Source organism: Hypomesus transpacificus, chromosome 26 (assembly GCF_021917145.1).
Source record: "Hypomesus transpacificus isolate Combined female chromosome 26, fHypTra1, whole genome shotgun sequence".
NCBI lineage: Eukaryota > Metazoa > Chordata > Actinopteri > Osmeriformes > Osmeridae > Hypomesus > Hypomesus transpacificus.
The window spans coordinates 8,813,477-8,829,766 of record NC_061085.1 but is presented as its reverse complement, the minus strand read 5'-3'; the positions used below and the strand labels follow the sequence as shown (position 1 = coordinate 8,829,766).

Below are 16,290 nucleotides of genomic sequence, written 5' to 3'. Positions count from 1 at the left end.
TTTTAACATAAATAAACTTATGCTATATGGCCAAAGGTGTGTGGACTGCTATAGCTGCATATAAGTTTCACACAGTTTTGTAATAAAATACTTTTATTGTAAACAGGAATATCTAATTCAACAAAACTTTGAAAAAAGGCAAGACTGGATGGGTGGAAAAGTCCATAGAGATCTGAACAAATTTTAAAAGGCACATAATTCTCATCAGCCACGTGCAAAATAATCCATATACTCTCACAACTACACCCTGTGCATAATAGAAGTATTTGAGGAAGTCAGCACCCTCATTTTGAAATCAACCAAAGTCCTTCAAAGGACATCTTTTTTGGTGTTTACACATTGCATTTGTGCAGATTTCTATGTAAAACAATTCACCATTAACAACAGTCATATTTTACAACTAACTTGGTACACTAAAGGAAACTGACCACTCTGAATGTCTTGGCCTTGAGAATTGACTATTTGGTTGTACTGAAAAACTGATTTGTTCCTTCAATAGTGTATCCTAGGCAACACTGTCGCACCTGGTTGTAGTCAAGACATAGATTTCCATATAGGTACAGTAAACATGTTTTCACCTCGCAAACAATTCCTCGAAAAAAAAAAAAAAAATAGAAAAAGGGAAATAATCTCTCAAAATAATTTGACTGCATCTTCATGTTTACACACAAGGATATACACTATTTCACTGTTCCTCACTTAGATATGCCGAGACCAGTCTTCATATACTCATACACCACGTAGCTGATGCTAACTGCTGGGATGACTTTCATAAAGTTGGGTAGGATTCCACTGTAGAGTCCAAAGAACCCCTCTTTCTCCACAATGGTCCTCACCAGGCGTTTCATTGACATCTGCTCCGAGCCCTCCAGGGAGGCTGGGAGATTGGAGAAAGTCAGAGTTAACTCCATAGGGTTGTCATACTTCACATCACCACATGATCGACTCAGTGTTGTTTTAGATCAGTGTTTTGAGTGATTTCTGACAAGGTTTTACCTTGTGCCTGCATCCTGGTTCGGATCAGAGCGAGAGGGTAGCTGGCCAGCTGTCCACAGGTGCTGGAGAGGGTCCCACAGCCCAGGAGAACCAGAATCCCAGGGTTGGCTGTGTCTTTGGCGTAACGGGACAACCAGGCATTTTTCAAGCTCTGAAGAGGCAGAAGGGAACAAGATTATACCTTCACATGCATTTCATCGATGAACTCAATGGTTTAAGGACAGCTAAGGTTCTAGTTAGATATGTTTGGATGCACACCTCATACACGGCCAGATCTATCCCGGCATAGGGGATGATTCCCAGGATGTTGGGAATGTAGCCCTTGTAGAAAGCCTTAACTCCTTCCTTTTTCAGGATTTTCTTGGCACAGTCAAACATTCCAGAGTATTGTCCTGTCTTTCTCAGTGTGAGCCTTGTCTTCATCACCTGTTCAAAAAAAATACATTTTAAATAATATCATAAAGTAAAGCACACACAGAGACACACGTACAGACGCCTTGTATCTCCCACATCATTTTCTTCTCCTCTACTCTTTCCCCACATTCACCTCCATGGGGTATATGGCTGTCTGGGCAGTAGCCCCGGCCAGTGATCCAGCCATAAACCGCTCATGGGTCTGGATCTTTCCTCCGTCTGAGGAGAGTAACTTCTTGTACTGTTGAGGTGTACAAGAAAACAGGAATGAATATAACGCTATGGAAGTGAAACCAAGTATTAAGAGAGTAGCTGTTTCTTTCTTTACCTGCTCATAGGCCATAAACTTGATGGCTGTCTCAGGTGCAATCTTCAGGACATTGACACCGTTCCCCCTCCACATGGAGGCGATCCCTCCTTCTTTAATCATCTGTTTGAATCCTCCTACCAGGCTGATCTTGTTGGATTTCGAAGAATGCACCTGTAAATACAAACACCAGCTCAAAACTCAAGTTTAATCAGTACCATACCATTCCAATTCAATACTACTGTCCTAATACCGTCTGATTTCTCAAACTGATCATCATTCCATACTCAGAACAACTGCATACCTGCATGAACACCTTCATCCTGTCCAGGGGAGCGGTCCCCGTGCGAGAGACCGCCCCTGCCATGGCGCCTGCAGCAAGCTGTTTGTACCACACACCGGTGGTTTTCTCTTCCTCAGTGAACTCATCGGGGATGGCAAGGCTGTCTCCTATATCCAGCACCTACACAGAGCACAGGTTACTGTTACAGACCATGCATACACGTGCACGTCATGTACGAATGAGTCATTTGTTTGCACTTGCACAAAATATGCGCCTGAGTTTAGTAAACGGTATACGGTTGTAAGGGATGTGTGAAAGCGCACCTGTTCATTCCACGCGAATACTAGCATTCTGTGCCTGATTTAAAAGCGGGAGATAGACAAATAGAAAACGAGGCACTTGTCTTCCTCAATGGAAATGTATAGTCCATCCATGCAAAGCGATGCAGAAACACTTTGTCCGCAACTTGTTCTGCTGACTTAAAATGAACCCGTTGCTCTTTGATGTCAGTTGCGAGTATGTTTTTTGCCAAATCTTTGGCACATTAAATGTTTTGGGCATAAATACATTTGGGAGACGTATACAAGTACACAACCACGTTAATTACATTAGTATGCTCTGGTTAAAATACGCGTTTTTCACATCACATCGACCTTGAGCCTATACTAAGCCGAACATATTTGGATATAACATAGTGAAACCGAAAGATAATTGCAATGGCCTTTATGAATTGTAAACAACGTGAACAGATGACAATGATCTTATATCAAACGACACAAATGTATAGGAAATATTACAGCTGTCATAAAACTGTCAACCTATTTAATGCATAGTTTTCAGATTTACAGTAAATTACATCGTACACGCTAGCCTTATGATGGTTCAGTCTTGAAACCATTCAACAACATATACCTGCGCCAATAAACCTACCACTTCCACCTCCACCTCATGAACTGTCCCATCCTCTTCAAAATCGATTAAGAACCAATCTCCCTGCAGCAATGTCATGGCAACCCAGCTTGGATACCAGCAGGCCCACAGGTCAGCAGCCACCACTCAGTTATACTGGGCAGCGGCTTGCCAACCCGATGTTACACACTGGAAATATTCAGACACCTTCCTGTTCTGCTCAGACCTTCTCTCTTACTCTCTCCCACTCGTTCCCAAGCCATGTACACGCTAATCTCCTTGTGGGACAGTCTTAATTTAGCTGATCATGGCCTCGCTTAACCACAGCGGGGTTACTTGACCTTTCGTGGGTCAAAGATCAGCTGCAGTAGCCGTCTGAGGTCGCTCGGTGTCTGGCGATGACGCTGTCTTGAACTCAACATTTACTGTTCAGAAAGGTAAAACTTGATGAAGTCAGTTATTGTATACCTGGGCATATGAGTCGAACACCGAGTTTGCATTGCGTCATGAAATTCCAATAACTAAACTGGCCTTTCTACAGTACTAGCCAGGGAGCCAATCCTCTTTTCATGTCTGTCCAAATGTCCAACCAATCACAAGGCTGACAACAGAAACCTAAGCCTCTTATCATTTGTCCTATCGCTCGTCCTTTCTCTCCGCTGATTGCTACAGTCACGACTGAGTGATCCGACTGACGCACAGGTATATTACACAAGTCCTGGGACAGATTCAGAACCAGCAGGGAACACTCATTCACAAAGTCCCCCCCTTGTTCAATCTGACGGACAGGCAGGAACGCACCAGTTACTGTCGATGTGACCGAGGCAATGTTACCTATTGGTCACACTCTCTTTCAGGCACTCTTTTTTCTGTGTCTTTCACTCTCTCACCGTGGAGTGTTTCCAGTAGCGGATAATCTCCTGTAGGCTGGTGGCTGGGTTGAAGAGGAAATGTTCCTTCCATTCATTCCAGTCCACAGACATGGTCCCATCCACATCAATACTGCAGGACGGAGTGCAGGATGGAGTGCAGGGAGAGAAAGCACAGGTCACAATGGGGAATGCTGCTAATGGAATGTAGATAATGAGCTTTCGATAACCATTCTAAGATGTCTAAAGGGTTCTTCCTAAAGTAACAGATACTATCAATTAGTATTCATAATTGAGCCACCTTTAAGGGAAAGCATATGTATCAGAACTGCTTTATTCATGCAAACGATGATGTTCTGCATTGACCACCAATGCCGAGCATAAACATGCTTTAACAGTAACAGTCAATACATCCAGTTGTTTCGGCTCACAGTCAGTAATGCTTCTCTTGGCTTTAACCTGTTGCATTGCAGTGCTGTTATCAACCCTACAGCAGCACAGTGAGTTATTACATTTAGTCATTTTAGCAGACGCTCTTATCCAGAGCGACTTACAGTAAGTACAGGGACAAGTAGGGTGAAGTGCCTTGCCCAAGGACACAACGTCATTTGGCATGGCCGGTAATCGATCTGGCAACATTCAGATTACTAGTCCGATTTCCTAACCGCTCAGCCATCTGACTCAGTTATGTGTAGCCATACAGTACAGTGGCTCCCAGCCATTCTTCACTTCCAAACATGATAGCATGCTTTGCACTTGAGGCTAATATTCATATTCATTCGGCTCCTGTTTGCACATTGCCATGCAGTCTATAGTCAAATCAGTATTTCATTGCCAATGATAGCTTGATTTAGGCTACATAAAGAAAGATAGGTTCATAATATAAGCATCAACATAAGGAATTTGACTGACTGATTTGAATGTAATGCTTACCTCTGTAGGATCTTCTCTGCATCTTCTTTGCTTACAACCATACCCAGATCTGCAAGGGACTGCTTAATCTCCATAAGGTCAATGCGTCCTGTAGTAAATATAGACTACTATGAGCATGTCGAAAGATTAATTCATCAATATTTATAGTAAACATAATTAATGTGGAATAGTCATATGTAACATCTTTTAAATCGACATAATGTATTTAAGCTCTAAAATAAATAATTTGACAAAATACATGATGAAAAAATCATAATTATGAGTTAAAGGTACCATCGTTATTTTTATCCAAGCTCTTGAAAGTCAGCTTAAGTTTCCTCTCGTGTTCCTTCAGATACTTGGAAAACTCATTGAAATCAAGACCCTCATCCTTATCTTGATCTCCAGAGGAAACGATTTTCTAAGATACAAAATATCACAGAAATAAAATCTATTAAGGGACACACAATAGAACATTTGAAGTCACCATGCAGTGAACGCAGACTGCTGCATAGTGCTATAACAGAAAGGGCTGACAGCTAGCTACTCGAGGCGGGACGTTGCATCTCAACTCTGTCGATACATTTAATGTCAAGGGTTTACAGAAACATTTGCAGAAAGGCATTGTATTGTGTCAAAAAATAGAGTTGTACAACGTCCCACTCACTCATTTAATCTCTGAACGTTAAGGGTTCGAACTATAAAAATACATTGACTATCAGGCTATTAATTCCAATCTGCAAAGTCATAAATATCTTTCAACCTTAAAAAGGCGATACGGATGAGAGAAAGGAATGTATGGCTATCTGCACTGTAGAGGTGTGCCTTGTCCTTGAGACGCACCTCTACAAAACACTTCCTTTCCCGTTTAAAGCACATTCTCCACAAAACCCATTATTTTACAGTTCTGCCTAAAATAGCACAGACAAGATCATCAGAGCCGTAGAAGTTTTAGTGTAGTCCTATATGCACTGTCATGGAAATAAAGGAAGTGTATTGAGGGACCATAAGCCTAAATAATTGTATCATTTTCTTACGTAGAAAGACAATAGGTTAATAATATCTGGATAAAGCATTAAAGTAAGTTACTGTGAATGCAAGTGTGACATTGTTAATGTGTCAATCTGCATTACCTGCGCAGCTCCTTTCCCAAAAGCGATGCCCATTGCGGCGAGGCCCTCTTTGAGTTCTGAAACGTCAACCTTTCCATCTTTATTCGTGTCCAGCTTGTCAAACAGCTCTTTGTATGATTTTGTTGCGTTACTTTCGCAATTTGAATCCGTGAACACCAGTTTTCTTACAAGATGGTACATATTTGCCAATTTAGATTAGGCTACGCGAGGCTGACCACAGTCTGGAAAGAAAGTTAACCAGGAAGAAAACTGGATGAGTTGTCAACTTCTGTAGTCCTAGCAAAGAGCTTCTATACTCTTTGGTCCAAGTGCTAGCTATCCACAATTCCCCTCAGGACTTCCGCAGTTAGTTGCTGAGGAAAGCCATATAATATCTACAGTTACTATCTTTAGCGTTAAACACAAGGCTACACGAGGTAATATAATGTTAGCCAAATTTCTGGTAGGATAAAAATGGGTGGTGCCAACGTATTTTGCGTCCCACACATTTTATTTCTAGACACACCCTGAAAAACAAACAACTTCTCCTCCTGCCCTTCTGTCTATGTATCCTATAGGCGAATTATGTCTACGACATAGATAGTGGCATACTTTTAGAGAAAACTGAACCGCACACACAAGTTCAAAAATTACATTTATTTTATTTATTTGTATTAAGCATTTGCATCGCTCTCTATGTCTCTCTATATCTCTTTCTCTCTTTCTCTTTCTATAAATATATAGATCCATGGTGAGTCATGCCCATGGACTCTTGACAGCTGCCTGGTTGTAGCTTTCTATTCTTTTTCATCAGACTGGGATCTATAACGAGCAATACCAGTCGGTATCACGTTACAGTCAGTGAGACTGTAGCCTGGTCTATTTCATGTGTTTGTATGTAAATGAAACCGAAAATGAGCGTTAACAATTTAAATGTGTAGTATTACATTTTGCCACGCGATGGGGACTAAACTCATTACTTGTCTATGAAGCGCACACCAACACACAATAAGCTATTCTTTGATCCATTAAATCATATATTTTTTATGGTATACATTGTACGTTTGATATAGCAACATCTTGAGTTTATCGCATTTGAGTTGGTTCTGTTCTTAGTCACTGGGGCCACATCCTGCACGTATCACATTTCAATCCATAAAATTGTTGTGAAGTCTGACTGTCTTTCTTCTTTCTAGCCATCCTTTCCTCTGCCCCTCCTACATCGGCATCTGATCTGATGATATAGTCTTGCTTGCTAGGTCAGGATTTATAGCAGTAGATGCAGAAACAAGACACGCCAGGATTTTTGGATCACGAACTCCCCCCGCATTCACTCACTGTCATTCATTCTGTCATTTTCAGCTAGTTTCGACTTCGAGCCTCGGAATGCTATGTAGCTATGTAACAGCACTAGGCAAGCAGCTACGCTAACGCTAGCTACTGTAACGGCGGTGTTTGGACGCTACAGAAAGGACCAAATAATATTTCACACCTCAACAAAATACACAGTTTATGGATTTCATGATGATGAAGAAAAAGAAATTTAAGTTTAAGGTGGATTTCGAGCTGGACGAGCTCTCATCAGTTCCCTTTGTCAATGGTGTCCTTTTTTGTAAAGTCAGATTGCTTGACGGCGGTTTCTCAGAGGAGTCATCGAGGTGAGTTCTGCTTTGTGTCGACTACAGTACTGTGGTAGTACTAACCTGTCTACGTTCAGTGGCAAGCTAGTTTGTTTACCAGCTTGCTACCTATGCCACTACCTAGCTACAGATGTCCATTTAGCAATTTGAATAGACTAGTTTGCTAGGTGGATACAAATTTAAAATCATGGTAAAGCTAACCATAGCTACCTTGCTAACGTTAGCGATTGTGTAGTTGAGCTAGACTAGCTAACTATCCAATTTAAAACATGTCCAAGAAACCTAGATTATGCCGCCTGTTTTTAATGGGTACTTTTCACTCTGAAAAGTATATTGTAATGCTATAATTTTGTGGCCACAGCTGTGGATATTTAAAGCATGCATGTGATTAATGTTTGGTTTTACCAGAATGTGTGTGGCTTCAAAGATTTGATACAAGAATGTGAATGAGATGGATTGAGGCAATTATTTTAGTATGACGGAGTCATTTGAGAGAACAGCAATGATATAGCAAAGAGAAGGTTAGAATGTCCTTCCTCCAATTCTTCATTCAAAAAAATGTTTTCTCCCAAAACAGTTGACAGTTTAGTCTACCAGATTCTGGTATAGCCTACCCCTCCATGACTCGGTAACAATCGTGTTTTTCTAATTAGCGGTATGAGCAGAACTTGATTAGCGTATTGGAAAAAGAAGCAATCCTTATCGTCCCTCTTTAGGAAACAATATCTTATTTTGTTCTGTTGCTTTCCCCCCGTGAATTCCATCTGTGTGTCACAGTTTCTACACTTTCTGCCAGACAATACGCCTAGTTTTATTATGTCTCCATAGTAACTCAAATGTGCACAGTCACATAAATGATGTAAAGCGCTATGTCTCTGTAAGTCAGTTTTTCAACAATCTTTTTTTAGGAAAAAACGTTTCAAAAGGTTTGAAAAATGTTTAGGAAAAAAATGGATGCATGTCACCAGATTGGCCTTTCAAATAGGCCAACAAATAGGGCAGTGGCTCAATCAATGACCTGTTGAGTGGTTCTTAGTTAAACAGGTTTAAGCACTCCTGTTAGGTCTGGTCTCCATTAGTATAGGGAGGAGTATATATCCAAAGTCAATAACCTATTACGTTGTTTTATATTACAAAGTGACCAAACTCTCCATATTGACTGACTGTCGACCTAATGCACTTAGTTAATATCATCTTTGCTTTGCAATAATACATTTGAAGTTCTATACACACGTGTGACAGTCAGTGTGTTGTGTGTCTGTGTGGTTTGTGTGTGTGTGTGTTTGTTTCTCTTCAGAGAAACTGTGCAGGCTAACTGTGTCCGTTGGAAGAAGAAGTTCTCGTTCCCTTGTAAGATGAGTGCTAGCGCAGGGACAGGGGTTCTGGACCCCTGCATGTGTCGGGTGTCCGTCAGGAAGGTATGGAACAAAGAGCTCCAAGGGGCATTCAACCTCTACAACCATTAATATACCTTCAAAATTGATTTGTCCTATTCTCCAATTTGTCCTATTCCTCATAGGAGCATTTGACTTCCTTGTCTTTCCTTCACGTGAACTGCTTGTAATGTTTGTCCTTTTTATGTAGGAACTCAAGGGTGGAAAGACCTATGCTAAGGTAAATAACAGAAGTGTTTCCTCTCTGGAGTCTTAAGATTCGGCAGGGCCGTGAATACAAAAGTAGCGAAAGAAATACAAGTAAACCCTCTCTCTCTCGTTCTGTTTTTCCAGCTCGGCTTTGCGGACCTAAATCTGTCAGAGTTCGCCGGCTCGGGAAACACGACTCGCAGATGCCTGCTGGAGGGCTATGATACCAAGAACACACGACAGGATAATTCCATCCTCAAGGTAGAGATGCAGCTGCTGTTTCATCTTTCCCAGCTGCCTCTGTTGACCAAAATAGCTTAAACTAACCTACATATGGGGGGGGGGGGAACTAAATCTCTAACTGCTTTGATCCCTTTTCAGGTTATCATCAGTACACAGCTTATGTCTGGGGACCCCTGTTTTAAAACGTGAGTGTTGCCGTCAATATTTCGGTCAAATTTTTGTGGCCTGATGTTGCGTAAGATTGTGTCTGTTGAGTATGAGGTTGTATTGTATAATCTGCACTGTAGTGTCAGATATAACCTCTACCGCTGTATAGTGAAAACATTCATATTATTGTCGTATTTGCGGTCAAGTCGAGGTTTGCCCGCCCACGAACGCTGCCGTGAGGCTGCATCTGTCTGATCTGTTGACTAATTGGTCACAGTTTTTGCGTGGGTTAGAGTGAGAGTCAATTATTGCTTTTCCTGCATAATACGACGTGCCTTTTTTAGAAACCCAAATCACCTGAGTGAATATATTCACACGGCTTTCCTGATGTTAAAGTTTCTGACGTACTTTTCACGAGAGCATATCAGAAGCTTTCAGCGAGCATTGTACTTGTTTTTATGATGGATAATCAAGTTAAGGACCGGTTGTGACGGAGTAGGATTTCACTTGATTCCGACCAAAGGTCCACATTTGTGTGGGAGTGACTGCAAGCTTGTGTGCATTGTCTTAAACAGCTGTGTGGACGAGGGTGTGGTGGTGAGAAGGTCATTCTTGGCTACACACCACGGAGTTTAGCGCTGAAGCTGTACAATCTTTAGAGGTCTTCACGGAGACACAAGGACAGTTTCAGATGCTTTGTTTATTCTTCCCGGGGTCGGATTTGAGTTATCGACGTAGAAAAATAGTAAAAAAAATAAGAATATCAGTCATTTGTGATGTTGTTGAAGTGTTATGGGTGTGTCCACAGGCCTCCTTCCACAGCCACGGTTATAGGCGTCCAGGGAGATGCAGAGAGACTGCTGGAGGAGAGGAAGGGAGGGGACACGCAGAAAGCCTTCCTGGGTAAGACTAACTTCTCCCCCCCAAAAATGTGACCAAGCAAGGTCTACCTCCTTGCCAATCTGGGAGGGAATGGGGTGGTTTTATATATAATCTATCATGAATTTGTTTATTTTTTACATAAATAAATTGAAGCATTTGGCACTAAATCTGTGCAGTTTACCCTCTGACTAATCAACTGAGGATGAACCTGCATGTATTTGTGGCAGTTGCTTTGCTTTATTATTGATTGTCTTTTTAATCTCGCTTTTCCTTCATTTGATACATTTTCAGTTTATCTCTTCTTTATCTCTAATCCTTTTTGATGTACAGGGTGGCTGTCTGTACCAGCAATAGTCCCTAATTTCAAGTGTGTGAGAGTGTGAGAGACAGTTCAACCTCTTCCTATGTGATTTAGGTGTTTATCTGTGCATGTGTCACATCCAACATGTTTATAAAAGGAAAGCTGTCTCCCCTTCCTCCCCCTTCCTCCCCCTTCCTCCCCCTTCCTCCCCCTTCCTCCCCCTTCCTCCCCCTTCCTCCCCCTTCCTCCCCCTCTACCCTCTCTGTCTATGAAATGCTCTGTGCTCTTTATCCCATGATGCTTTAGAAAGTACCGTAGTGCTCTTTCATGTATAATTTAGACTGGCTGTTTGCTTCTCTCCAATCTGCCTTGGAAGCTGAGGGCAGGAGAAAGGGGGGGGGGGGGGGGGGGGGGGGGTTCACATGGTTAAAAATAGTTGTTTGTGTGTGCCCTCTCGGAATGACATGGATTCAATAACACTCCTTTACCTGGGGAATCAGTGTTACCCCAGGATGAAGCAGCATCAATTATTTAGACCTCCATGTAATTATGTTAATCACTGTGTCCCGTGTGGAGAGATTACAGGTTTTCACTTCAGTCGCCTTAGTGTGTTCACAGTAGCCTTCGACAACCTCCCCCCTTCCTCTCCTGAATACTGGAACGGCAACATTCCCCACCCACCCACTCACCCCCCCCCCCCCCCCCCCCCTCCCTCTGTCCTGTTCTGTCCCAGAGAGTCGAGAAGGGAGATGCGCGTCTCTTCCAGATGAGCTTGCGGGCTGTGGCCACTCGCGAACTTCCAGCTACGCTAGTCAGCAGTCTAAAGTTTCAGGTAGGCTTTCTCCCCCCACCCCCAGCCACCGTGCTTTTCAACACAGCCACGCCAACGCCCCTCGCCTCGTTCCTCAGGTCGACTTGTTGCATTCTCAAACCATTCGGCCATTTAGGCTCTTTCACTCATCGCCAGCAGTTTCAGTAATGTACAATTTCTCACATTCTCACTTTTTCATCCCCTCTCCTTAATCCCCCCTTTTTTTAAATTGTTGTTTTTATTCCATTGTTGAAGAAGAAGAAAGGGTTTCTCACATGAACCATTTTGCTTTCTAGGTGTCGTCGTGCCCACTGACCTCACACAATCCTAATTTAGTTTACAGTTTAATCTCGGTTTTTTTGGGTTCTTTAGCACCCATATCCCTTGATCAGCCTGTCTCGCTCGCTGTCTCATGTAACCGGCCAGTTACATGATACATATCACATTATCTCCAACCAAGCAGCCACCTCTAAATGGGGTGTTGAAAATCCATTAGCTATTCCACTACCTACTCTCTTTTATCTGTCAATTACACAGACAAAGCCATCCAAGCACCTGACCTGTGCTCCCCTTACAGGCTTATCATACGCCTAGGGCCAGCGCTCTGTAGGAAGGAGAAGAGATTCACCCTGACGACATTCCCATGACCGACTCACGTTAATTTTTCTACCATAACTAAAGAGGTAGACTCAGAGTCTGTAAATCGTGGCGTACAGATTCCAGGATGTTTTCGTAGTTGAGCTTGGCTGAGTAGGTTCCCTCCTAGAACCTTGTCCTCCATCCCTGCCCGGCTTGTGTGTGGTGAGGGCTGGATCACGAGACCCTGTTGTGATTCTGTGAGGGAGCCCTGTTCTCTGTTCCTCCTGGTACATCCACATACTGTGTCTTTGTAACAGTTTGCTGCAATACTAATGGCTAACATGCGAGGGTGTGTGCGCTGACTTCCCCTAAGCTGCTGAAACATTGATCACACTGCAAGGCTTAAATCTGCTCGCTTGCGAAGCAACACTTTTCCTTCCTCTCCTTCTCCAGAACTAAACTCCTACTCCATTTTGTAAAGACCACTAGCAAAATCAGTAGATGACGTTTACCCGTTTGGTTGTGGTAGAAGATGTAGAATTCCGTACTTTTCCTACTAATCTAAGAGCGTGTGTTTGGCTATCCGGTTGTTCCTCTCCCTCTCTCCCCAGGCTACAGTACGGGGCATTCTCGCTCGTCCAGCCTGTCAGAATGCAGCCATCGCAGAAACACCTCTGTGGGAAGCGCTTCCACGGGCATTGGTAGTATCCCCGAGCCCAGCGAGGAGAGGGAGGCCAGGGCAGGGCCGCCCACGGCCGGGGCCTCTGCCTGCACCGCCGTCCCCGAACACCCGGTCGCCGCGCCCAGCGCCCCGGGCACCCCGGTCAGGAGCGCCTCGTCCTGCGAGCGCCTCAACAGGTGAGACACCTGAGGGCGACAGGTCACGACAGGACCTCAGCCTCGGCGTCCACTTACGGATCGAAGTGGTTTTATAAAAAATAAATACAAGTGTTTTTTTATACAGGCTGTTTTTAAACAGCCACCCTCTTGTGTGTGGGGGTGTTGTGGTGGTCGGGGCTGCAATATCTGACCTTTCTTGCTTTCAAATCTAATTTGTCTGTGTCCCCCCCACTCCCACCAGACACCCAGTGAAGCAGGACTCTATGGAGTCTCAGCTGCAGAGGGTGGATGCCACGCGGGTGGATGCTGACGACGTGGTGGAGAAGATCCTCCAGAGCCAAGACTTCACCCCTAGCCTGCTGGACTCCAGCGCTGAAGGTAACCATGGACACCGGCCCCTCTCGTTTCACGTGCCTTTGAAAGCAGAAGGCTCTCGTGAATGCTTTAATGAGTGACTGCATTTAATATGGATTGGAAAGGATTGGTCAAATATTGATGGGTAGATTTCATGAAGTTGCCTGTAGAAGGGACCAGGGCTCGGTTAATGGAACGGTAAAGTGTGAGACAGATGGTAGGAGAAGCGAGCTGGGCCCTATGTCAGCATTGTAATGAATATCTCTGTTGTGAAGCTCGCATCCTCTGTTGGTTCAAGGTTTTGTCCTTCTGCACCAAAATTCTCCAGTCAATACAGGCATATTTTTAGATCACCTAGCAACCGGCCCTCTCCTGAAATAAAACGTGAAGGCGGGGCAGTGTCATATTAAACTTGTGTGTCTGTGCTTCCGCTGGTGCTGTGTGTGTGTGTGTGTGCGTGCGTGTTCCAGAGGAAGGCCTGCGGTTGTTTGTCGGCCCAGGAGGAAGCACTGCCCTCGGAAGCCATCACCTGCCCACCAGGTCAGTGAGGGGGGGGGGGGGGGGAGAACCCTTCCTTCCATCTCAGAACGTCACAAAGAGAACCTCTTCGTGGAGAACGGATGGATTGGAACCTGCGCTTTCTCACGTTCCCTTCCCGTGTCTCTCTTTAGGGTTGGCGCCGGAGCTTACGAGCAGGTGGTGATGAAGCGCTAGGACGTCTTCCCGGAAGCTTCCGGAGACAAGCGACGCAGCAGAGGTCTAGAACCACAGAGGCAGGGGGAGGTTGGCGAGTGGATCCAGCCTTGGAGTTTCATCTCCTCCAGCAGTGCAGGACCCCAGACCTGGTCCTGGAACAACAGGCACGGCAGCAGAACCTCTCGTGTGTTTCTGAAAGACATGGTTGTCCTCTTGTTAGATTAGCCTTGTCTTCTTGTTGCCGTGGAGACTATACCTATGACATCATCTTCAAAGGGACTTGAATGGAAACTGGAGTTCTAGTTTAGATGGTCACGATGGATCTGTCTGTTGAATGTCTGCAGATGTAGGAGAATGGGAGTTGTTGTATTTGTAATAATTAAGCCTTTCCTGATAAGGAAAACGCCATGCTTTTTTGAAATACATTCCCTAGTTTCTAGTCTATTGTTCAGTGATGTTTCAATCCTATTTTGGGTTGCCTTTTAACTTTTTTTGATTTTTATAAGCTGCTAAAAGCTGTTGTATTTGGTCTGTCAAGTCCAACTCTGTTGTTGTTTTGGGGTGAAGACGACACTTTGCTACCCCGACACAGCCCTATCAGACTCTGGTGATGGTTTGTGTGCATGCCTCTGTGTGCGTGACTGTATGCCCATCTGAGTCATTGTCTCTGTTGTAGGTGGCATTACCACTATGTCTTTTCCAGTTAACAGTTAAGCCTGTCTACAGCACCAGTCTTGGGGTTGGAAGTGAGTCGGTAGATTCTGAAGGTAACCCTGTTTTGCTGAGGTGTTGGAGAAAGGGTATCATTACAGGCAAGACTCCAATCCTTAGCAAAATCAAGCCGTTCTTTCATATATATAAATATATATATAGATATTATTTTATTTTGGCCTGATGAAAGGAGTAAGGTTAGGTTTAAGTTTACCTACTCCTGGAAGTATATTTGGTACTAAGATCCAAGATGTTATTTTTGCAAGTTCAGTTCTTCTAGTCAAACTGAGTTATACGTTTTATATTAACAATGTCAAGGGCAAGTTGTCAATACATCCACTGCCAGTGGGAATCACCTGCAGTGTCCAAATAAATACTGTGGTCCATCTAGGTTACTGCAGCAGCATATCAACTTCGAAATATTTAGTAGGCTATTTTCTGAAAAACTGGGTCTTGCATTACTAGACTGACTTTGGAGAAAACCACTACCTGGTTTCATGAACACAGACCTGGTTCATCTCAGTAAGTGTGTGGGTGTAACTAATATTCATAAGATTAAGGTACAAATAAATACTGTATATGTACTAATGAGTATGTGATCATCTGTGTGTGTTGAAAGCCATACCAGAAGTAACTCTGTACTTACCTCTGTTATACTGTAATTGTATACGTTGATTTCTGCACAAATGTCATCAATGTATGGTATTATTACTGTGAAATAATCTGTTTTGCTTTGTGTACATTTCTATGTTTGCATGGTTTTGATGTCATTTCAGTGAATTGAAGAGCATCAAGTCTATTTTCCCATAACTGGGGGATCTCTACAGTGCTTTGTAAATTGTTTTAGTAAAAGCACAACTGTTCCAGTGCAATTCCTTCTACTGTGTAGCCATTTAAGCTATGTAAAAGGTGGAATTCATTTCATGCAAGATTAATTTACCCAAAATGTAAGAGAACGGTCAATCAAAACATTCACGCCATGCTACTCTGTATATCACATATATCATTTGCTGCCAAATGTCACTCCAAACTCCCTTAACTGTGGATCAGCCGTTATTGCTTTTTTCAGAGGAAAAACTCATACACAAAACAGGTTTTTCAGGTTTTTTTTTTTTTTTCCAGTTTTAACATGTTACAAACATGACCACCCTTTCTCTTCTGTGAAGCTGTGAGGAACTGTACGATGTGATCTCGTGTCATGTGACGTTTGACTGACAGTGTTGTGCCCCTGTAGAACAGTGGTTCTCAATCCTGGTCCTCGGGACCCCCTTCCCTGCATGTTTTAGATGTTTCCCTCCTCAAATACACCTGATTACAATTTAGTGGGTTGTTATCAAGCCCATTAATTTGAATCAGGTGTGTTGGAGCAGGGAAATATCTAAAACATGCAGGGCAGGGGGTCCCGAGGACCAGGATTGAGAACCACTGCTGTAGAAGACATCTTGTTGACCCACGTTTGCTTCTTCACCGAGTACTGTATGCTTTGTGTGCCATGCACTGTTGAATAAAACGTTCGATTCACAAGGTTCCCTACGTCTGAATTTTTATTATTCAGAGCATTCACAAAACGCATGAACCACACTGTACACAAACCAGTGTACGTTTTTGAGTTATTTAAATCTCAAAAAACTTTCAGGTTTACAATATCAAATTAGATTTATTCAAGGGGACTCTTATGAACACTTAAATTAAACATATCCT

The 16,290-nt window shown here is 43.2% G+C and overlaps 2 protein-coding genes across 4 annotated transcripts; one reads left to right on the top strand and one right to left on the bottom strand.

Moving 5' to 3' along the window:
• Positions 1-75: 75 nt before the first annotated feature.
• slc25a24 (solute carrier family 25 member 24) lies at positions 76-6,357 on the bottom strand. The gene is made up of 10 exons (XM_047049871.1): positions 5,824-6,357; positions 4,985-5,111; positions 4,712-4,799; positions 3,800-3,911; positions 2,022-2,180; positions 1,739-1,891; positions 1,544-1,651; positions 1,255-1,422; positions 997-1,147; positions 76-877 (listed from the first exon to the last, which is right to left on the bottom strand). The coding sequence occupies exons 1-10, from the start codon at positions 6,001-6,003 to the stop codon at positions 696-698; spliced, it is 1,428 nt and encodes a 475-aa protein (XP_046905827.1). The 5' UTR covers positions 6,004-6,357; the 3' UTR covers positions 76-695.
• Positions 6,358-6,983: 626 nt separating this feature from the next.
• fam102bb (family with sequence similarity 102 member Bb) lies at positions 6,984-16,113 on the top strand. 3 transcript variants are annotated; one of them, XM_047049597.1, is made up of 12 exons: positions 6,984-7,460; positions 8,740-8,860; positions 9,027-9,056; positions 9,170-9,286; positions 9,407-9,453; positions 10,224-10,318; positions 10,905-10,907; positions 11,332-11,430; positions 12,600-12,846; positions 13,070-13,206; positions 13,653-13,722; positions 13,854-16,113. In XM_047049597.1, the coding sequence occupies exons 1-12, from the start codon at positions 7,315-7,317 to the stop codon at positions 13,894-13,896; spliced, it is 1,155 nt and encodes a 384-aa protein (XP_046905553.1). In that variant the 5' UTR covers positions 6,984-7,314; the 3' UTR covers positions 13,897-16,113. The 3 variants fall into 3 exon arrangements, with proteins under 3 accessions (XP_046905553.1, XP_046905554.1, XP_046905556.1); XM_047049598.1 differs by lacking the exon at positions 10,905-10,907; XM_047049600.1 differs by lacking the exons at positions 10,905-10,907; positions 11,332-11,430.
• Positions 16,114-16,290: the final 177 nt, after the last annotated feature.

What these genes read in the sequence shown, in the direction of transcription:
- fam102bb (XM_047049597.1), top strand. Translation starts at nt 7,315, where the DNA reads ATGGATTTCATGATGATGAAGAAAAAGAAATTTAAGTTTAAGGTGGAT. An exon ending in GTGGAAAGACCTATGCTAAG is followed by an intron (nt 9,057 to 9,169) that starts GTAAATAACAGA and finishes CTGTTTTTCCAG; the next exon opens with CTCGGCTTTGCGGACCTAAA. An exon ending in TCCTGCGAGCGCCTCAACAG is followed by an intron (nt 12,847 to 13,069) that starts GTGAGACACCTG and finishes CACTCCCACCAG; the next exon opens with ACACCCAGTGAAGCAGGACT.
- slc25a24 (XM_047049871.1), bottom strand. Translation starts at nt 6,003, where the DNA reads ATGTACCATCTTGTAAGAAAACTGGTGTTCACGGATTCAAATTGCGAA. An exon ending in GGATGAAGGTGTTCATGCAG is followed by an intron (nt 1,892 to 2,021) that starts GTATGCAGTTGT and finishes TTGTATTTACAG; the next exon opens with GTGCATTCTTCGAAATCCAA. An exon ending in AGTTTATGGCCTATGAGCAG is followed by an intron (nt 1,652 to 1,738) that starts GTAAAGAAAGAA and finishes ACACCTCAACAG; the next exon opens with TACAAGAAGTTACTCTCCTC.